The following is a 22,639-nucleotide window of genomic DNA, read 5'->3' on the forward strand; positions in this document are numbered from 1 at the left end:
TCTTATATGCCGCTTTTCTCTACCCGGAGGAGTCTCAAAAGTGGCTTACAGTCGCCTTCCCTTTCCTCTCCCCACAACAGACACCCTGAGAGGTGGGTGAGGCTGAGAGAGCCCTGATATTACTGAAGAAGAAGAAGAAGAGTTGCCACTTTTCTCTACCCAAAGGAATCTCAAAGTGGCTTACAGTTGCCTTCCACTACACCAGGGGTAGTCAAACTGCGGTCCTCCAGATGTCCATGGACTACAATTCCCAGGAGCCCCTGCCAGCACTGGCAGGGGCTCCTGGGAATTGTAGTCCATGGACATCTGGAGGACCGCAGTTTGACTACCCCTGCACTACACCAAACTGGCTCTCGTACAGAAGCATACGGGCAGACAAAAGTATAAAAGTGTTTAACCCTTTAATATTAAAAGTAGGGATGGAAGACACCACCACCACACTTGGTACAGCACAGGGAACAGAGCATGCAATGTAAATGGACACACAATTGGAGACGTCAGAAATCACAACAAAGCGCCACACTGAACGGAAAGCAGCTGTGTTTTCTCCAAGAGCCGCAGCCTAGTTCACAAAAGGAACAGTGCCAGACCCAAGGTCTGTCGAAACGAGACAGGTACATCGACAGAATGCAGCAGCCAGAATGTCGTCTCTGACACAGGGGATGACCTAGCTGCCAGGTAGGCTTCACTGAAGATAAGGCGCACAAGTAACACTTGTTCATGGGATGGCGACAAGACACATACACAAAACCCACATGTCATGAGATTTACGTTGTGCTTTTGCAAAGCTCAGGGAACACCACAATGGAAGCGTGTATCCACAAAAACGTGCCGCTCAGAATTGGGCGGGCTGTCACAGTGCTCACAGACAACATTAAGGCCTGGATGAAGGCACAAAGCTCTCTCGGGTGCAAGTCAACTGGGCTTCCAGTGGCTCTTAGCAGGCCAGATGCCACACAGGTGAGGACGCCAGACAGACAGCTAGCTAGGAGAGGGATCATTTGCAGAACATAAGAAGATGCAGGAATATCAACACCATTTGCAGGAGAGGGCCAGCTAGACGTAATATTGGGTGGATACAAGCTCTAAGACGAGAGAGAGAGAGAGAGAGAGAGAGAGAGAGATGGGTGTGTCCAGCCAGTGGCAAGGGTTACACTCCAACAGTTAAAGCACAATACAGGCAGAGAACATGGTTTGTTTGTTTTTTTTTGGGGGGGGGGTACACAAAGGATGTCTCCAAGGCAGAAATGGCCTCTTTGTACAGCACTATAGATAGTCCTATATAATACAGAGTTTAAAAAAAATACTGAAAATATTGTGAACAAAGATATGTACATTTCTATCCATCTTCCCACCAACAATAAATGGAACTGGTTAAACAAGAAAAGTGAAAGTTCACACTAGACAAGTTAAATGTTGAAAAGTTAATCTGCTGGTGAATAACAACACAGAAGAGTCTCCTGCCAAGGGAAGAAAAATCCATTAAAAGATATTACAGATGGGGCCATAGCATGCCTCCCCCCATCTCTATTCCCCCAGTTATAGCATCTGAATGAGAAGAGTATACATATAATTGTGTCCCGTTGGTCTCTGAAAATCCACACTTAAGAAGGGCCAGATTGGGCAAAACACATTTAGGTGCATGTTTAAAGCCTTTAACAGCAAATGGATTTGTCATCTTAAAAAGCATTATTATTATAATTATTAAAGGTAAAGGTATCCCCTGTGCAAGCACCGAGTCATGTCTGACCCTTGGGGTGATGCCCTCTAGTGTTTCCTTGGCAGACTCAATACGGGGTGGTTTGCCAGTGCCTTCCCCAGTCATTACCGTTTACCCCCCAGCAAGCTGGGTACTCATTTTACCGACCTCAGAAGGATGGAAGGCTGAGTCAACCTTGAGCCGGCTGCTGGGATCGAACGCCCAGCCTCATGGTCAGAGCTTCAGACAGCATGTCTGCTGCTTTACCACTCTGCACCACAAGAGGCTTATTATAAGTATTATTGGAAGGTAAAAAGGTATTCCTTTGCTGGCTGGTGGTACTTGGCTGAACTTGGTTTGGCCACGAGCAGAGGTGATGCAGAGGTGTAAACGTAGGAGTCAGATTAGATCATCTCGCTATTTTAACCATTAAGGCACCAGTCTTTCGGTAAGACTGCAGAACTGCATGGCTCTTTAATCCATCGTCCTCTGCTCCGTATTCCAGATTCAAGAAATTGTTTTCCTGAAACGCATTCCTTTGTATGCTCTGTTTCCCCAAAGCCATTTAATACAGGAATTAACTGTTCTACAGAAATAGAAGTCCTTTCTCCAAGAGAGGGAAAGTGTGGCAAAACTGGTTAGGTCAGGTTTCCCCAATCTATTTGAGCCCGTGGGCACCTTTGGACATAGCATAATGGCTCCCAGCTACAAAATGGCTACCACAGAAGGTAGAACCAGCCACAAAATGGCTGCTGCAGTTTAACTCCAAACACAGTGAATATCCCTATGCTGTGGAGGTAACGGCTGCCCAAAGCAATGGTTTTGAATCTGCACAGCCTATCAAATCTCTAGGGACTATGAAGAAGCCTTGCTGGCCCTGCCCATTTTCTAAAAATATTTGGTGGGCCCCAGGAAAAGTGTTGGCAGGCTCCACGGTGCCCATGGGCACCCTGTTGAGGATCCCTGGCTTAGATCTTTTACTCTAAGCTATTCAATCATATTTTTTCTTCTCCTTTCAAGTAAAGAATCTCTCTTTCCATAGAATGAGACTTTTTGCAAGGCATTTTCCCCCTTGGCATTACTGTACGTTTCTTTCATGCCATCAAGAGACTATAAAGGCACTTTAAAACAAATAGCTAACTGGCATTTATGTTCTTCACCTTGCTGCAGACTCTGAAGAGTCGCCCATTTGGTATCTAAAAACCGTACCACAAATATTGCACTGCAATGAACAGCAAGGAGGGGCTCTTGAGAGCCACTAAAAAAGAATGCCAACTTTTTAAAAAAGTGTTTCCTTACAGATCCCCTCAGAGAATTTAATGAGCTGGGAACTTAACTCCCCGAAGCGTGAGGGCTTCATATCAATTCATATCAGGACTGTGGCACATAAGGAGAAGGGGCTTCGAACTACATTTTCCCCACGTGAAACCACCCCGGAGAACCACTACCTGCCCCGTTGGTTGTGTGCATGTACTGACTTGAAAAAATGACACAGTAGGGAGGTATAAGTTCCATTTCCTCACATACAACAGCCCCTACATGCCCGGGAATTAAACACCTTGCAGTGTTCATGAAGGTGCCCGATACTGAATCTCCATCTAGAGCACGGGTAGTCAACCTGCAAATGCTGGCAGGGGTTCATGGGAATTGTAGTCCATGGACATCTGGAGGACCACAGGTTGACTACCCCTGATCTAGAGTATTGTCTATTCAGATCAGCAATTGCTCTCCAGGGTCTAGGCAGAGCTCTTTGATGACACCTAATACCTGATCTTTCTAACTAGCGATGGTGGAGACTGAACCGGGGAACTTCTGCGTGCTAGGCAGATGCTCCATCACCAACTCACGGCTGCTCCGTTTGCTGATTGTATGGACCCAGAGAGGGCACAAAGAAAATGTAATACATAACTAAGCCCTTAGGCCAAGGATTCCCAATCAGGGGAGCTCTCCAGGGGCTCCCCGACTTCCCCCCTAGATCCTGCCTTAATGGACTCAGCCACAAGCTATTCCTGGCATTGCAGTGGAAGCAGGAACCGGGCCGCTTCCATAGACCTGGGGGTGGCATTATTGCATGATTTATCACCTGGGAAGGGTGGTGGAGTCTGGACCTACTCCTGCCTCAAACCACCTCCTTCCTCTCCCCCCTCAGTCCTCCTCAGGTGTGACAGGGAAGCTGGCCAGCTGACATCACTTCCAACCTGATTCCAGAGTGCAACAACGCCTGAAAAAAATATTTCAGGGGCTCCCCCCAAGACAAAAGGTTGAAAAAGGCCACCTTAAGCAATTACTAACATTTAAATGATTTTGGGGGGTTCGGGAGAGTACAAGAGTTGGGGGAAATATTTTAAAATGTGAAAACTTCCCTCCCAGCTCACAGCCAAGTTCTAACGCAGGAAGAGGATAGGGGGGACCTCAAAGAAAACTCAGAATTATCAGTGAATTTGGACTAATTGCATTGAAGGTAGGTTTATAGCCAAGTTTTCCCTCTTGAAATTAGTTTTTGCATGCTAATGCTGGTCTGCATAGGTCTCCGCCCAAATAATACAAGTGGTTTTCTGATTTCTATGGTCTTGATTATCTTTTCTAGTTTTCTACTTTCTTTCCCTCTTTGCCAGTTTGGGGGGAAAATGTCCTTAAGGTAGCTTTGGGTGCAAAAGCTCACAGCTCTATTGATTTTGCTTGAAATGTAATTATTCAATGCCAGGCAGATAACTTATTAAAATGCTATTGTTTGATGACTGGATATGCTTACTATGTTGCTGCTAACAGTAAACAGTTTTCAGAGCTGTTATTATATACCCGGATTTCAAGTTTGCCCAATGACATCAGCATTTTTCATTGATGGTGGTTTCAAGTTTAGGAGCACTATCTTCTAATTAATAGGGATTAAAATGTTTTCCTTCTTTTAATATACCTCCTGCTGATCTGGTATCTTCTCTGGTTTTGCTTTTTGTTGCAAGTAGACAAAAAACAGCTGTTGAAGTTATTTTGCGTTTCCACATGACCTCTTAAAATCAACAGCATCTGAACGATCCAGAAGGGTAACATCATTATTCAAGGGTTATGGCTTTCTCATCAAATTAATTGGCAGTGGCTTCAGAATTTGATTTCAACAGCTCAGCGAATACACAACACCCAAGAGTGCCTTGATTTTTTTTCCCCCAGCAGACTGGGTTGGATCTGGCAAGCTTTTTCACTCCATTACACCACCTTGCGATAGCCACCTTCCTGCACAACTTTTACCTAAGTAAACCCTCTCTCACACACAGCCAAAATAGTCTTTTTTTTTTGGGGGGGGGGTTCAAACAGCACTCCATCCTTCTTTTTTCACCAGCAGGAAAAACTGGTTGAATGGCATGGATCTAACCCAATGTATATCGACCAATTTCAAATGCCAAGCAGGTGGAGGACTTTTAAAATCTGTCTGGCATGGATTTATTTATTATTCCATTTATAGTCCGCCACTCAGTGGTTCGTGGAGGGTAACCTCAGTGCCCCACAATAAAATCCCCATGAAACAATCATAAAAAGATTTAAAAACCCACCCCCAGCAGTGACAAAATAGACTCCCTGCTCTATAGGCTTCTTAGCTAATGCTTCAGACAACAATAGGTGTAGCCTGTTGACCTAGCTTGCTCAGGGAGGGGCCCAGATCTTAACTGCCGTGGCCTCAACCAAAGACCTGGCAGAAGAGCTCCGTTGGAATTGAGACAGTTCCTTCAGCACCCTCAGCTCTCCCGGGTTGGGACCAGGACCGAATTATGGAACAACAGACTAGGGGTTTCCAACCTTTTTGAGTTTGCGGGCGCCTTTGGAATTCTAACAGTGTGGTGGGTGTAGCCCCAAAATGGCTGCTTTGGGAGGTGGAGCCAGTCAAAAAATGGCTGCCACAGCTTACCTTCAGTCACAAAGTGACTTTCTGCTGTGGTGGCAGCTGCTACCAAAGTAACCTTGTAAAAAACAAAATCTGCCCAGACAATTAGATCTCCAGTAGCCAATCTGAAGTCTTGTTGGTCAAAAGCTCCACCTGGTCTTGCCTACTTTCTAAAAATATTTGCCAAGCATGTTGGGGACCCCTGAGCTAGACAGTCTCTTGCTGTGAAGTGTAGACCTCTTTCTCTGCCGTTACCTGCTTCCTTCCTCCCCAAACAGCTCAGGTACCTTTTATTACTAATGGAAGCCCTCTTCTGAGAAAGACATATGACTGAAACCACTCAAGAAGGCAGGTGGGAGCCATGCCCGGGACAGGCTTATTTGAAAAACCAAAGCTGTAAAATGCAGAGAACAGCGGGCCCAGGACAGCTCCCTAAAGATCAAAGACCATCATGCAATCAAATCAGGACAGCCACGTGATGCTGTATTGTTTCAATTTCAAAAGCGAGCTATCACTTGGAACACACATGCAAACAGTTTGCACAATATCTTCTGTACAGCTAGTGTATATATTTTTTTAAATTCCGCCTGCCACTTCTAAGAGAGCCTACCAACATTTGTGCAACAGACGCCGCTGAGTATCGGCCGGCTCAAAGGGTTTGCCGTTAGCCACAAATCCTCTGAAAAAATAACTACTGTACAACAAGCTACTGAACTCCAGAGTTCTGGTATTGCATTGCCTGTAAAGTTTGTGCTGTCCTTTGGGTTGACTGAGAGCAACGTGGCGCCAATTAACTTGCCCAGGCCGAAGTAGCACCCGTGCCCTCTGGAATGAATTTTGCTGGTCCTGCCCCATATGTCCAGTTGAAGAGATGAAGCGTGATGCTTTTTATTTTGATTTCTTCACAGCTTGTGCCACAAGGAGCACATGGTCACATGCGCCGCCTTGCTCTGCTAAGAACCATCAACTCCACACCGTAAAGAGAGCAGGGGCGCTGATGGGCGACAGCCAGAAGTACTCCACCACGCTGTACTGCATGTAGCCCATGACCAGCCCAAAAAGCACGTCCGTCACGTTGTGCCTGCCCAGCATGACTCGGGAGATCCCCACAATGAAGGCCCAAAGGACCACCAGGACGCGCAGAGGGACGGCCAGGATGAGGTGGTGGAGAACGAAGCGGCAGACCATGGCGGCTCTGGTGGCGTGGCCTGACGGGAAGGAATATTTGTCCACGGAGACGGTGGCAAACATGTCCATCTTGTTGTGGGTGGGGCGCCGGCGCCTTACCAGTCCTTTCACTAGGGCCACCAAAACAAGATCAAGCACCAGAGCTGGGAGACAATGAACAGAGAAATGGTTTGTAAAAAGGAGGAACGCTATAAAGAAGAAGACAAGAGGGTGCCATCTTAAGAGTGGGGCTTGCACCCTTCTAAACCCAGCGAAGTCAAGTGGCTTGGAAAGGCGTAAGTCTGTTTAGTATGGCGCCATAAGGAATGCACTGTAGTCTGAACCAAAAGCCAGCAGCAGCTCTTGAGCTGAAAGGAACTTCTTGTCTCTGAAAGCTCAAGAGTACAGTATGTTTAAGGGTTTGTTGTTACTATCCTTCATTCAACAATTCTTCAACCCCCCCCCCCCAAGAGAATTTCAAGTTATGTTTGTAGCACTGGATGACGATACACACCGAAGAATAAAACCAAGTCCTAGACCAGCCTTTCTCAACTTCTTTACCACTGAGAAACCCCAGAAGTGGCGCAATTGTGCAGAATATGGTTTGGGAAGCATGGCTGTGTATGCGCCCTCACCTTCCCATCCCCTCCAGGCTCATCATGACTATATATGGTCATACCAACCTATATATATTTAGGATATTTTAAAAATACATTAAAAATTAATTAGCTCCCACCCATTTGTGAAACCCTGGCTGAGAAAGCCAGGCCTATACACTCTATTTATTTCCAAAATTCATATACTGCCTTCCCAGAAATCTGCTCCAGGCAGCTCAACTGATTAGAAAATATACAATAAAATAATCTTCAAAAAGACAAAGAGTATTGAATATTCACAGGCCAATTTTTTTTAAAGAGGGGGCACAAAAACAGCATAAAACAACAAACAATGGATTAGAAGGATAGACAAAAAGGCAAGAAGTGGACCATTCAAAAAGCAAAAAAGATAAGAAAGATGGAAACATTTAATTAAGAGCCTGGGAGAAGAAACAAGGTCTACCCTGATGCCTCAGGAAGGCATGGAAGGGGTAGGGGGAGGTGACAGAACTGGATTATGCCGCCATTATTACTGTGGTGGTTTTATTTGTTTTATAGATTTTATTGTAAACCACCACGAGCCAGCTGGGTCCAGGAGTGGCGGTTAATAAAAGCTAATATAAATAAAATATATATGAATGCCATTCCAGTTCCCACTGATGAGTGCCACAATGAAACACAGCAGCAGCTACAATGACTTTTCAGTTGCATCCTCATGGCCATACAACAGCTGCCCCCAACCGCCGGTCCGGAGTCCGGGACCGGTCCGTGGATCAGTCGGTACCGGGCCGCAGCTCCTCCTCCTCCCCGGCTGCTGCCTCATGGGCTGCCAGGCCACTCTGCCACCAGCTCCCCTTTGTTACTGTCCAGCGGCCGCCATGGCTGGGGCTCCCCTTCAGCGTGGCACTGCACAGCTGCTGCTGGCAGCGCCCCCCAGTGGGTGGCGGGAAGTCAGGGGCGTGGCGGGAAAGCAAGTGGAGCCCGTACTACAGAAGCAACTGGCAGGAAGAACCACAGCAATTGGAAGCAGACCTATAATAAAGATCTCCTACTGGGTCAGAGAGAACAGAGAGGGGAATAGGAGTTCTTACCAAAAAGCAGGTTGACCAGCACCTCACGGCCCGCTGAGCTACCACTTCTGCAGAGCCCGTACAAGGTGCCTGCTAGCCAGGGGATCCCGTGTCCTGAAACCTCTATGACCTTCATGAGGGGGCGAGCGCTGCCCCATGAAGAATTCTCTCCGGCGCACACCCCTAGCTGTTTGGAAGCCCAAAGGTCAATGGCCAACAAGGAGCGCAGGGCAATACCCATAAAAGATGGATTCAATTTCATGCAGTCCTCTTCGGGCAGAGTCTGCTGGGGGGCGCTGCCGGCAGCGGAGTCCTTGCGACGAGATGGGCTTTCTGGGGGCCCTTGGCTCTTCTGATTCAACAGCGACAAGAACTCCAGCCTGTTCCCAGGAGCCCGTCTCTCACGGCTGCCCTTCGGGCTATTCTTTGGGCTGGGCATGGTGGTGCTGATCTACAGTGAAGGGTAGAGACGGCTGCCAAGGAAAGAAGTGGTTGAAGCAAGATGTTTATGCAAAGCACCGAAGCTTTGATCTCATATTACAAACACACATCCATGTATTATGTAAATCAAGTAACAGAAATTCTAACTGCAGTAACCTGCACCACCAGTAGCTTTTGGATAGTCTTCAAAGGCAACCTCAGATAGAGCACACTGCTGGAATCCAATCCAGATGTTAACCAGAGTCAGATCTATTCTGGCCAGGACGGACTGCAGCTGGCTCACAAGTCAAAACTGATGAAAGTCAGACCTGGCTACCACTGCTGGCTGTTTCCCCTAGATACCCATTAGGTACAATCCTGCTCTTTTAGGGTCAACGTAACCCCATCCAGAACAAGCAAGACCCCATTTTCCAAATCAAACGTTCCCCCTACCAGTAGCACCTCTGTTCTGTCAGCATCTAGTTTAACTTGGTTAGCCCTCATCCCTTCCAAAACTCCCAACAGACACCTGTTCACTTTCCACAAGCTCCCTAGTATCTGCCGGAAGCACAATACAGATCTGAGTGTTCTCTGCGTCTCGGCTGTGACTCAGTCCAAATCCCCAGGTGACCTCCCTGAGTGGCTTTACATAGGGGTTGAAAAGCACAGGGGACAAGATGGAACCTTGTAAGTCCCCCTTAGACCTGAAGCCTGGAGAGGAGATGACTGAGAGGGGATCTGATAGCCATCAAGTATTTAAATGGGTGCCGTATAGAAGATGGAGCCGAGTTGTTCTCTCTTGCCCTGGAGGGATGGACCAGAACCAATGGGATGAAATTAAATCAAAAGAAATTTTGTCTAAAAATCAGGAAGTTCCTGACAGTTAGAACGGTTTCTCAGTGGAACAGACTTCCCCAGGAGGTGGTGGGTTTTCCATCTTTGGAAATTTTTAAACAGAGGCTGGATAGCCATCTGACGGAGAGGCTGATTCTGTGAAGGCTCAGGAGGGTGGCAGGTTACAGTAGATGAGCGATCGGGTTGTGAGTGTCCTGCATAGTGCAGGGGGTTGGACTAGATGACCCAGGAGGTCCCTTCCAACTCTATGATTCTATGAAGCAGAGCAGCAGTCCCCCTGCATCACTTCCTGAAACCTGCTTTCAAAGTAGGATTAAAGGCCACTGCCGAACAGGTTCCCAATCCCAAAAGGCAATCCAGAAGGTACCATGATCAAAAGTATCAAAACCGCTGGGAGGTCCAGGAAAAGAAACAGCATCGCACTTTCCCTGCCCATCTCCCAGCACAGGTCACACACCCCCTCCCCAAAGCAACCATGGTTTCAGATTCATAATTCCTCCTGAAACAAGATTGGAACGGATCCAAACAATCCACAATTCAGTTATTTCTGATGCTGCTCAGCCACCAAACATCTTGCTCAAGGACGGCACATTTGAGGACTCCTAGGGAAATGGCACCCTGAATGGGAGCTTTTCTTAATCGCTCCAAGCTGATCTTGCTGAAGGTGCCCACAATGCCCCTCAGAGGGGAGTTCTATCTGATAGGTGAATCCATGGTGGGGGTCCGAACTGCTCGAATTCCCCCGGATTCTGATAATATCAGTCAGTCGAGACGAGAGAGCTTAAACGGCTGGAAATCAGAAATAACAGAGGTGAGCGATGCAAAAAAAGAAAAATGAAGAAAACTCTGTGAGAGATACTGTAACACAATGGTAGTTACCTAATTGTAAGTAGTAAATTTGCAATTTGCAATTATCCACAGAAGGGCTTTAGAACATTTGAGGGACATATGTCCACACAGAGGTTTGATTCCACAGAAATGTGTGAGCAGCAAGCTGTGCATTGCATGGTTTTGAAAACTAGTTTGTTAACAAAACATTGTTTTCAGTCTGATACTCTTCTAACAGGGTACCTTTTTTGTTTGTTTGTTTGTTTGGTGATTGCATTTCTAAATGAGGAGTTACCAGAGACCCAAAGAAAGATATGATCATGTTTTGTCTGGTCATTCAATTTGTTGGTAACTATGTAAGAATTGGATATATTTGGATATATTTGTTCAATATGAGTTTGAATAGCAGAATATTTTGTAATCAACATTGCAATTAAAAAAGATTTTCTAAAACATATTTGGTGCTTTTGCGTTGTTCACTTAGTCCTTCCACTGATATCTGTAAATTTACTACTTATTTTTCGGTAACTACCACTGTACTACTATATCTCTCACAGAGTTCTCTTCTTTTTCTTGTTTAAACTGCTGAAAAAGCCAACCTCCCCAATAATTTCCCCCCCCCCTCTTTATTCTGTCATCCTTTCCCTTCTTTGGTTCTTTTCTTCCTCTTCCTTCTTTTTTGCAAAATTGGCAAACTGATGGCTTACTTCCAAAGACCCATCCTGGACACAGCGATTATAGAGGACTGTCCCAGCAACATCCAGTAAGAGCATCATAACAAGTTTACGGACTGAGCTATGGAATAATTGATGCCAATACAGAGATACTCCTTACACGTGATTTATATAACCGTGGGTAAGGCAACCTTCACACTCCTTTGAACTGTGCGTATTAATAGCAACATTTATAAGGGAAATTATTTGTTTAACGAGGGCCCTCATCTGGCAACAGCGAAGAGCTGCTAGAAGCAAACAAATGGATTTGCATTCTTGCTTTTTGGACAGCTCTGTCTCATTGAGCAAATTTTGCATTATCAAATATATTGTGGAACATTCTCTCAGTGGATTAGTATTTGGGACCTAACATGTTCATTTAGGATCCTCGAAAGGGGGGGCTTTGTCGAGTTGTGATCAATTTACACAAGCTACTTAAACTTTTTTTTGGGGGGGGAGGCAATGGCAAGTCCACAGGGTTTTCTAGGCAAACAGGCATTCAGAGGTGGTTTGCCATTGCCTGCCTCTGCATTCCTTAAGACAGCTGTCCCCAACCCCCGGTCCTGGGACCAGTGTGTGCATCAGTCGGTACCGGGCTGCGGCTCCTCCTCGTCCTCCTCCCCGGCTGCTGCCTCGGGGGCTGCCCTGCCACTCTGCTGCTGGCTCACCTTTGGTGCTCTCCAGAGGCCGCCATGGCTGGGGCGCCCCCTCAGCATGGCACTGCATAGCTTCTGCTGGCAGAGCTCCCCAGTGGGCAGCGGGAAATCAGTGGCGCAGCGAGAAAGCAAGCGGAGTAGGGGCTCAGGCAGTGGCGACGACATCTTTCGGCAAAAGACTACCCCCCGCCGGCCTCAGTAAAATTGTCAAGCGTTGACCAGTCCCCGGTGATAAAAAGGTTCTGGACCACTGCCTTAAGAGGTCTTCCCAGCCAAATACTGACCCTGCTTAGCATCCAAGAGCTGATGAGGTCTGGCTAGCCTGAGCAATCCAGGTCATGTTAAACCTTTATTTGAACATATGTGTGAAGTACATTCGTACTGAGCATATCAAAACTGGGGGGGGGGGGGGGAATAGGTTGGAATTAAAAATGGGACATGGTAATTATTGCTTTAGTTCCAACAAGGGATTTGTTTGTTTTTTTCTTACATAAACATTTACAAAGAAGATTGACTACGCCTATCTGATGTATACTTTCCTGGGAGTATGCACCTTTGAATACATGGGACTTAATCCTGACCCAACATGCAAAAAACACCCCCCCAAAAAAATCCTAAATGTATTTTACCAGACAATTTTTAAATACATCTCCTTGAGAACTTTAGCTCAATCATCAACCAAAAGGGAGACTGCAACTGAGAAATCAGGAGAGTGAGACTGGGAAGAGGAGCGATGAAGAAGCAAGACAAGTTTCTTAAGAAGGGTGTGTTGCTAGCAACCAAGATCAACATAATTTATACCAGTATATTCCCTATTACAGGGCTGGCAAAGTTGTGGCTCTCCAGATGTCCATGGCAGGGGCTCATGGAAAATGTAGTTCATGGACATCTGGAGAGTCACAGTTTGGCCATACCTACATCTGGGTCTGAAAGTCAGACAATGAAGGAAGCTGAGAGGAAGAAAGATGATTCATTTGTAGGAGACTTTCATGGATATCACAGACTGTCAAAAAGACAAATAAGTGGATTTTAGATCAAATCAAGCCTGGACTCTCCCTAGAAGCTAAAGTGAAGCTATTGTACTTTGGTCACATTATGAGAAGACGAGTCACTAGAAAAGAAAACCATGCTAGGAAAAGTGGAAGGCAGCAGGAAAAGAGGAAGCTCTAGCATGAGATGGATCGACTCAATCCAATCTGCAAGACCTGAGAATGGCTCTTAGCGATAGGACGTTTTGGTGGCCATTAATTCATAGTGTCTCCATAATTCAGAAGCAACTTGACAGCACTTAACACGATCCTATCCAAGACCAAACGCAATCTAAAGTCCCTGGTTTGCCTTTCTATTAACACAGAGAAACCTCTTCCTTGTCAGGATTAAATTTCATTTTGTTCATCCTCATCCAGCCCATTAATGACTCCAAGCACTGATTCAGAACACCATCCCTGGAATTAGATGAGAAAGATAGAGCTGTCCTCTGCATCTTGGGGACACCGTAGTGCAAATCTCCTTTTCCATCAGCTTTATGTAGATAGTAAATAAATACCATGGGGGATCAAGTCCAACCCACCGTTCAATGCAGGATCAGCCTAAAGCATCCAGACCAAGTCTCCATCCAGCCACTGTATGAAGACTTCCAGAGAGGGGGAACTCGCCACCTCCTTAAGACAGTCACTACCACTGCTGAACTACTCTGATGGCGAATTTCCCCCCCGATATATAGCCGATATCATTCTGCATGCAATTTAAACTCATTACCGCAGGTCCTATCCTCTGCTGCCAACAGGAACCTTTCCCTGCCTTTCTCTAAGTGACAACCTTTCAAATACTTAGACAGCAATCATGTCCTCTCTCAGTCTTGCACAACACCGCAGGTCAACAGCCATGGGGTAGAGCAGAAATTCCCCAACACCATCTGCTGAGATTACCAGCAAGATAGGACTCAAACCACTGCAACACGGTAATGCTTCCTTCCCAGTGCCAACAGGCTGCTGAGAATTCCAGCAGAATTCACAGCTTCACATTTCCTCCTGTCTAGTTCTCGACAGGGGTCATCAACCAAGGCCATCAAAGCAGTCACTGTTCCAGCCTTTGGCTTGAAGCCAGATGGAAATCGGTGCAGAAAAAAAAAGAGAGAGTCTCTTCCAAGAGACAACCCAACCTGTTTGGACTCTGCTCCTGCTACAGGTCGACTGTAGCTGCAGAGCTATCCCACCAGGCTTATGGTCTGGGCCGAAAATAACATCCACCAATGAGGAGTGGAGAGCTGACACCCCAAAACCCTTGTCTGGAATTTTAGCTGGGGACATCAGTCAAATCAATAACATTTTAATGTTGGAATGATGTAATATATGATATTTTAATGTTTTAATGATGTAATATATAATATGATGATGTTTTAGATTAGTGTTACACAGAAGGGCGGGCTAAAAACAAAATTTTATTATTATACATCATTATTATTTATACCATATGCAGCAAATATTTCAATAAATAAGTTTAAAAAAATCACAAAGAGGTATTAAAGACCCCCCAAGGCTCCCTAGCACAAGTGGAACAGGCAGGTTCCTCTCCCCCTTTAGGCTTAAAAATACCTTTAAAACAAACACTGTGCAGGAAGAAATGCCACAGCCCCTTGCCTAATTTGCCTTCCTAGGACGTCCACTGCAAGGGCTCTGCTTCCAGGTACCTCTCCTCAGTCCCTCCCGGGGTAGGGTGTAAGGAAGGAGGAGGTTTCACCGTCGGAAGAGCGGCTTGGGCCTCCGCCCCATAGCTTCTCTTTGCCACGACTGAGTTTTCTCTCTCTTGGCGCGGAAACGCCACTCGAGCCATGGAAGCTCAGCCGGTGACCTTGGGCCAGTCTTCCCCCTCTTCTCTCTTAGCCTGATCTACCTCGCAGGGCTGTTGTACAAATAAAAACGGGGGGAAGGGGAGTGGTAAGGCGCTTTGGGTCTCAGTTTGTTTGGTTGGGGGGTTTTTGTGCGGGGTGGGACGGGGGGGAAGCAGAGGATAAATGTCTGAAGAAAATAAAAAAAATTGAAAAAAAATCCTACACCCAAGGCGGGAAACCCGTCCCGTCTCTTATCCCTCTCCCAATGGAATTGCTCTCCCGGCCGAAGGACATCCTCCCCTTCACCTGCCTCTGCAGCCTCTTTGAGATGCACATACCTGCGAAAGGGCGAGCGGCCTCCATGCGCATGCGCGCACTTCCTTCGCATCCATTCTACCTCCGCCTACAAGCCCCCTCCGGAACCCTCTGCACGCACTCCCTCCCGCCCTCCGGTTACTTAGCAACGCTTCCTCTCTTCCCACGGGTCAACTCAAGCTTCCGCTCTCACATCCCGTAGGACGGGCGTTCATACGCCAGCTATCCACGTGACGGAGGCAGGTCCTGGAAGAGTTGTATATGTTATAGTGGGACTTCCGTTGAACCTAGAGTTTCTGGTCCCGACTCCTATTTAAAAAAGCATTCGTATGGTAGAGCTGTTTTTATGCATCTGGAGAGAGAGTTTCCAGACTTACTGTGGCAATAGCTCTCCCTCTTGTCAGATATCTTAGGGGCCGACTCTCATAGGGCTGGGGTGGCCAAACTGCGGCTCTCCAAATGTTTGCTGGCAGAGGCTCATGGGAATTGTAGTCCATGAACAGCTGGGGAGCTACAGTTTGGTCACCCCTGAATAGAGTTATCAACGCCACAGGCTGGATTCAAGTGGTTAGCCGTGTTGGTCTGAAGTAGTACATACAACAAATTGAAGTCCAAAGGCACCTTCAACAAAGATTTATTTAAGGCATGAGCTTTCGTGTGCATGCACACTTCCTCAGACAAATAATCCCTAGGCTGGGAAATTCCTGGAGATTTGAGGGTGGATCTTGGGAAGGCAGGACTTGAGGAGACCTCATCAGGGTCCAGTGCCATAGAGTCCGCCTTCCAAAGCAGCCATTTTCTCCAAGGGAACTGAACCCTGTTTTGTGGAGATTCTTTGTAATTCCAGATTTCCAGACACTGCCTGGAGTTTGGCAACCTTTATTTATTTTTATATGCATCCACCGCCTTTCCCTAGGGCAGGGATAGTCAAACTGTGGCCCTCCAGATATCCATTGACTACAATTCCCATGAGCTCATAGGAATTGTAGTCCATGGACATACGGCGGCCCACCGTTTGACTACCCCTGCCCTAGAGGCTCGGGGCAGCTTAATAAATAGGTTTTTAAACTCTAAAATCAAATACGAACTCCATGAGAAGAGGTTGGGTCACATGTGATCCAGACCACAGCAGTGGCCCATTTATGAAAATAGCAAAATTAAAAAGAGCAAGAGTTCAGTAGAATCTTAAGGACTAACAAAATTTGAGGCAGGGTATGAGCTTTCATGAGTCACTGCTCGCTTCTTCTGATACCTTAAGACTAATAAAATTTGTGGCAGGGTGTGAGTTTTTGTGAGTGAACGGCTCCTGTCAATTCCCCCCCCCCCCCATCCCTGTCCTTATGTCTTTTTGGTGCACTTTGTAAAGAATGATGTAACCTAGGATTTGGAAGCCATGTTAAAAATTATGCTAGCAGACCCCCATATTTGCACTATGGTAAACCATGAAACACTGAACTGGTCTTTTCTTTGGGTCCAGTGGCACTTTTAAGACCAACAAAGTTTTTTTTTCCAGGGGCTCCTCAGCCTTTCCTGTATATCTTGCCGCAATGGACTTGGCCACCATTTTTTCTGGCAATCAGATGCAGTGAAAATCAGATGCTCAGTTAAATCAATTTGCTGCCTTCTGTAGAAAGTGCAAATTGCTTCCAATATGGTTTCACCATCATGTGAACTGTGTGTGTCCTCTGAACAAACAAAGGGAGCACACCAAACCGCAGCCAATATCATCAGTTGGGATTTTAACCCTTACATAATTTCCTGTAGCTGCTTAGGTTGACTGAAAATTAAAGGCAAAGCATGCAGATTCCAAGATAAAAGAATCCTGCTCCAGCTTTCTGCACCTGATACAAACTCAAGATACTTATAAGGTTAGGAAGATAGTGTGACAACCAGAATATCCTTAGTGATAAGAAGCAGTGCTCTGAAAACTCTGAAGCCTTTTAACTATTCAATGAACAGCCCAAACCCCATGGTTTTCCTGTGCTTTTATCTACAGTATTTGCTGGCGTATAAGACTACTTTCCCCCCCTGAAAAACATGCCTCCGAGTGGGGGGGGGGGGTCGTCCTATACGCCGGGCGCACTTCAGTTGGGATAGACCTAGCTGCCCATAGTACTGTAATGTAATGTAACAAACTCTATATTTTGAGTGGAAATATTGGGGGGTCGTCTTATACGCCCAGTCGTCTTATACGCCGGCAAATACGGTATCTATCCATCCATCCATCAGGAGGAAGAGCTGGGTGTCATCTGTATATTGGTGGCAACCCAGACCCTCCACACCAGCTGAGCAAGAGAGTGCATGAAGATGTTAAATGTTTGCCTTTGCCAAACAATCTACAAATAGAAATTGCAACATCAATGCCCAAAAGCTGGAGCAGGTGACCTGCTATAAGTATTTAGGAATGGTTGCACAGGCCTCAGGGTCAAAGTTTGCCCATATAAACTATGTTGCTAATTTAGGTGAAAGATCAGCCCGCTCTGTAATCAGCTTTCTTCAGAAAAGGGAGCTCATTTGTTCTTAGGTCCATAATCTAAGTTCCTTAGAGCACCTCTCCAACTCCCAAAATGTATACCTAACTCATTGATACATCTAGAAACTGGTAAGATGAAGGGTGAGTCAAAGATCTACCTATCCTCACTTTATATATGGCTAAAAATCAATTTTCACCCTGTCTTCTCTCTATGATACTGATTGATACCTTTAAATCAAAGTGCAAAAAAAGCCATTGAAAGTACCCTTAGCAGTTCTACATTTGGGCCATGATCAAGCTAGACAGACTATAAATCAAAGGGTCAAAGATATTGAGCATCAAAAGGACCTTTCTAGCTCCCCTTCATTTAATATGCCCCTCCATAGCAAATATATATTAACACCTGCTCCTTATCTCTATCTGCTGGAAACAAATAGTCATAGAAGGGCATACATATTTGTCAGATGCTCAGCCCTATCCTCTGCTATTCTAGAAGGAAAATGTAATAACATCCCTAGGGAGGAGAGAATCTGTCCATGTAACACTAAGGAACTGGAAACCATTAACCATGTTTTCTTCATTTGTCCTTTTTATAGGGAACTTCGTGCCAAGATTATTAGCGATATGAATGCTGAGGATGAAGAGGATTGGATTAAAAAGCTCCTTATGGGAAATAACACCTCCCCCATCTTTCATGTTGCTAAGTACTGTGTAATTTTAATTAACATCAGACACCTAATTATAGCTGCTGTGTAGTTTTTACCTCTTGGTTAATCTGTTTTATTAATCATTAATTTTTATTCTAAGTTTACTGTTTTCTGTTATGGCTGGGTATTGTTGTAATTAAATTTGGTTGATTGATTGCAACAAAGATTTACTGGGAGGTATAATTCCAGTCCCATAGACCAAAATGAAAATTATTGCCCTGCCTATGCTGGAGAGGAATAGTTCCAGACAGAACTTCCCTGCTTAAATCCAAACTGTAATATATTTTTTTACATCAACATCAGTAAGCACATTGAACAAAATTGCTCACTTGTATACCATTTCGCCAGAAAGCTCAACCTTTGTAAAGGGGAAGAAAAAGGAATGTAATCCGTTCCATTGTGCAAGCTTGAATTAATGAAAACACACATGCTTCTCTTGGTCAAATGTTCTAGAAATCTGTCTCACAGGTATATAAGTCAAGGTATGTCGAGAATAGTTAATTCACTCTTAGCTAAGGCTTTTTTTAGCCTAGTGCATTGCTGAAGTGGCCAGCCTACTACAGGAGCCCTGGAAGAAGAGCTCCTAAAAGGGCCATGGCCAAAAGAAGGGTTGAGAATGGCTGGTTTAGAATAGTTTCTCCCAGTTTATCTCCAGCCTATTTTTTTAACAGGCCAGTACTTTTCTATAACCCTCAAACAGCTGTCTTTCCAACCCTTACCTGTTCTATCAGAACTAGTCATAGGTTGTAGCTGCTGGACCCTTTGGTGCTTTCTTCCAGCCCTCCGCAAATGTGAACCACCACCACCACCTGCTGGGCATTTGTCACACTTTTGTGCTGTCTGCAATTTCCATGTCATGGTATCGTTCTCCAACTCCTGTCCTAGACATTTAATCCCTAAACTTCCTTTTCTCACAACAAGCTGCTTACAGGTTGGAATTTGACCTGAACCTGAGAGAATATGGCTGATGTTATTGGGTCCACTTACAGGGCCATTCCGCACAAGGACCAATGTTGCCAATTGTTCACAGAATGCAGAAACACTGGTCCATTCCGCACGACTTTAATGTAGCAGAAGGCTTGCAAATTGTAAATGCTACTAATTTGCAGTTCCGCAATCTGCACACAATCTGCAACACTCCTGAAAGTCCCGCGAAAAGCGATTCGTTGTAGCACTTCTAGGGAAATTGGGAAAAGTGGATTCACCCTCCGAAAAGCACTACACTCTTGCGAAAAATCTGCAACACTAGCGAAAAAGACCTGTGTGTTCCCATAGTTGCGGTTCCAACAAAGTCCCTCCCCCTGGCTCTCTCCTCCGAACTTCCGGCGAAGCGATTGCCATTTTTTTTTCCTCAGAGCGAGCAGAAAGCAACGAACCAGCGAGGCTTCATTCACCCAGCGAGGTTTCTTCGGCTACAGTCCCTCCACAGAGCTGCTTTAAAGCTCCCCTAAGTCCCCAAGCACAACACAGCCCCGTTTGCAAGTTCTCTTTATTTTCGGCTGAAAATTGCACCCGTGCACGGGGGGGGGGGATTTTTTTTTCACTTGGGGGAGCGTGACTGCCAGCTCACACGCCAGCTAGATGGGTCTCAACGTTAGGAGGAATCAAGGCATATTCGTTGCAACGTGTGTTTTCCTTTTTTTAAAAAAACTGTGCTTAAAGGGAAAGGGGCTTTTCCGGAGCATGATAACAATCGCCCATTGGCTGTTCGTTTGATTGACGGCCAGGTGTGGGACCAAGCACAGAAAAAACTGCTTCCTTTCTAGCGATTTTTGTGATACTGGAAACCTGTGGGAAACGAATGAAACGCTACTGGATTCCACTACAAAGGCAGGTATGTGTAACGCTGAGATTGCACTTTTAAAAATAGCGCTTCCGCTTTGTGGAACCAATTGGCAACATTGGTCCTTGTGCGGAAACACCCACTATATTAAATAGTGGAATTTCATCATTCCGCATACCTTTTTTTTTTAGTGGAATATAGAAGCCCAGTAGCATTTCATTCATTCCCCACAGGTTTCTGGTCTCGCTGGAATTGCAACAAAGGAAGCAATTTTTTTCTGCACTTCTTTCCGCCCCTGGCCGTCAATCAAACGGAACAGCCAATGGGCTGTTGTGTTCATGCTCCCAAAAAGCCCCTTTCCCTTTAAGAACTATATTTTTTAAAACCAAACACAGCCGTTGCAACGAATCTGTATTCAATAGTTGCATCAGAAAGACCGTTTTGCTGGCATAGGAGCTGGCGATTAATCGTTTACACGCTCCTCAAGTAGAACCCCCACACACACACGGGCGCGATTTGTGGCTGAAATTACAGGCAGTGCTGAACAGGGAGCTGTGTTGTGCTTGGGAACTTTAAAGACACTTGCAGTAGGGAGCTTTGTTTTACTGTGTTAATCACTTCTGTGGAGGGACTTTAGCCGGAGAAGCCTCTGAGAAGCCTTCGTTGCTTTCCCCACTCTAAGGGGGAAAAATGGTGATCACTTCTCCGGAGGTTTGGGGGCGAGAGCGGGGGAGGGACTTGCTTTCTACCGCTACATTGAGAACGCACATGTCTTTCGCTGATGTGTTGCAGCTTGTGCACAGAAGTGTAGCGGTTTTTTCAGGGGGAATCCACTTTTCCCGATTTCCCGTAAAGCGCTACAACAAAGCGATTTTTGCGGGAGTGTTGCAGGAGTGTTGCAGATTGTGTGCGGCGTCATGTGGAACCTTGAATTTGTAGCGTTTACCAAAGGTAAGACTTCTGCTATATTTAAGTCGTGCAGAATGGACCACAGTGTTGCTGAGACCTATGAGAGCAAAGCTGGACTCATATTCTAACTGTATCCAAAGAAGAGGGGGGTGACTCACAATAGTTCCTGCCCTGCCACAAAATGTGTTAGGCTTTAAGGGGCTCTAGGACTCTTGTTTTTTTCTACTGCTACAGACAGACTTAATGTGGCTATCCATCTTGATCTAAACCAATGTGGAGTTTGGTCACATTCTAAGACAAGAGTCTCTGGAAAAGGCAATCGTGCTAAGAAAAGCTGAAAAGGGCAGGAAAAGAGGGAAACTCAACCTGAGATGGAGTGACTCCATCAAAGAAGCCCTGGCTCTCAGTTTGCAAGACCTGAGCAAGACTGCTGATGTTAGAATGCTTTGGAGTAGCGATCCCCAACCTGTGGGCTGCGGACCACCAGTGGTCCTTCGACTAATCAGAAGTGGGCCCCAAAGGACGCCTTCTCCCTCCCCCGGCCCTTTACTTCATCCCCCCCGGCCCTTTACAACACACTTCGGATGTCATTGTCTCCCATCACTCCCAGATGGGACTATCTCGTTGCAGAGAAACAAGCTCAGGGTTCCCATTGATTTGTCATTGTCATGAGTTAAAATTTCCATGAAAATAAAATGTTCTTTATGTTCATTGCTGTGGCGTGTCTGTATCTTATTTTGAAGGGATGTTTAAACATTACCATAGCGATCCGAGAGCGCTAGGGCAGTGGTTGAGAGTAGAGGAGTAAGCTACCCCCCCCACCGGGCCTCAGTAAAAGGCGTTGAGTGGTCCCCGGCGTTGAGTGGTCCCCGGTGATAAAAAGGTTGGGGACTACTGCTTTGGAGGGCATTAACTCATGACAATTGGTCACCAGAAGCTACTGGACAGCACTTCTCTCTCTCACACACACACAAACACACACACACACACTTGATCCACATGTAAGCCACTTTCCTCTGCTCTTTCTTTGAGTTAAAGATTCCAGGTCAGTATAAATGTTTGGTGCATAGTGGAGCCCAGTATAATTGGAAATACCAATAAGAATAGGTAGGATTCATTGGTCAATTGATACAAGAACTGTGCATCTATTGGGTTAAATGTATTGTTTGCCTTGGAAGCACAGAAACTTTTCACAGTATCCCAGATCATCCACATTTCCTGGTTAAGGGGAAGCCGCAGTTCAAACAAATTGCAAAGATGATCTGACTCCAGTGGTAACCAGAGAAAGAAATTTTACTTACAGAAATAGAAGCACCTCTTACATGATGTATTCATGTCGGTACATTTAATTCATGGTGGCCAGATTAACTTCAAAAGGGTTAACTTGCTACAGGTCCAAGCCCAGGTAAGATAGAGAAGGCATGTTCTATATAAGAAAAACAGAAGACAAGCAGGGCCAAAGAGGCACGACATTTAGCCAAGGAGAGGGTGGGGCCAATTGCCAAGCATACCTGAAAGAATTCTCTTAAGCCTTTCTCTCCCAGATCCTCTTGGATGCAGAATTACAATTTCCAACACCCCTTCTTAACATTGCATGCAAGAGTTCTCAAGTTTCCACTTATGTTGTAGTTTTTTCAAATCTATCTATTGACAGAGGATTGGTCAAGATGTTGATCGCCACCATCTTCTGTTCAACAGTACTCCATATCTAGTTGGTAAATCTGTAACAAAGAGGGGAAATGTT

The 22,639-nt window shown here is 45.7% G+C and overlaps 2 protein-coding genes and 1 long non-coding RNA gene across 6 annotated transcripts in view; 1 reads left to right on the forward strand and 2 right to left on the reverse strand.

Moving 5' to 3' along the window:
* LOC143835138 (flavin-containing monooxygenase 5-like) overlaps positions 1-15,129 on the reverse strand; it is a 69,670-nt gene extending 54,541 nt beyond the window's left edge. Inside the window, exon 1 of one of the 2 annotated variants that reach the window (XM_077332325.1) lies at positions 15,047-15,129. The gene's annotated coding sequence lies outside the window, so the exon portion shown is untranslated. Of the gene's footprint in view, positions 1-8,427; positions 8,451-15,046 lie in introns of those variants that run through there. The other variant, XM_077332327.1, reaches the window with a different exon arrangement.
* LOC143835139 (polyisoprenoid diphosphate/phosphate phosphohydrolase PLPP6-like) lies at positions 385-15,183 on the reverse strand. Of its 3 annotated transcripts, XR_013230020.1 has the most exons (4): positions 15,047-15,183; positions 8,428-8,879; positions 3,387-6,904; positions 385-3,317 (listed from the first exon to the last, which is right to left on the reverse strand). XR_013230020.1 is itself a non-coding variant. In XM_077332328.1 (3 exons), exons 2-3 carry the CDS (start codon positions 8,843-8,845, stop codon positions 6,537-6,539), a joined length of 786 nt encoding a protein of 261 aa, XP_077188443.1. In that variant the 5' UTR covers positions 8,846-8,879; positions 15,047-15,183; the 3' UTR covers positions 385-6,536. The 3 variants fall into 3 exon arrangements, 2 of the variants coding, with proteins under 2 accessions (XP_077188443.1, XP_077188444.1); XM_077332328.1 differs by having other exon boundaries at positions 385-6,904; XM_077332329.1 differs by lacking the exon at positions 15,047-15,183 and adding an exon at positions 14,473-14,936 and having other exon boundaries at positions 385-6,904.
* Positions 15,180-18,258, forward strand: LOC143835140 (uncharacterized). The gene is made up of 2 exons (XR_013230021.1): positions 15,180-15,262; positions 18,093-18,258. It is a non-coding gene; the product is annotated as an uncharacterized LOC143835140 (long non-coding RNA).
* The last annotated feature ends 4,381 nt before the right edge of the window (positions 18,259-22,639 follow it).

The sequence above is a fragment of the Paroedura picta genome, chromosome 4, assembly GCF_049243985.1.
Source record: "Paroedura picta isolate Pp20150507F chromosome 4, Ppicta_v3.0, whole genome shotgun sequence".
In the NCBI taxonomy this organism is placed as follows: Eukaryota; Metazoa; Chordata; class Lepidosauria; order Squamata; family Gekkonidae; genus Paroedura; species Paroedura picta.

Coding starts and splice junctions, on each gene's coding strand:
- LOC143835139 (XM_077332328.1), bottom strand. CDS start 8,845: ATGCCCAGCCCAAAGAATAGCCCGAAGGGCAGCCGTGAGAGACGGGCT. Junction 6,905..8,427: donor GCTGGTCAACCTGCTTTTTG/GTAAGAACTCCT, acceptor ATTGTCTCCCAG/CTCTGGTGCTTGATCTTGTT.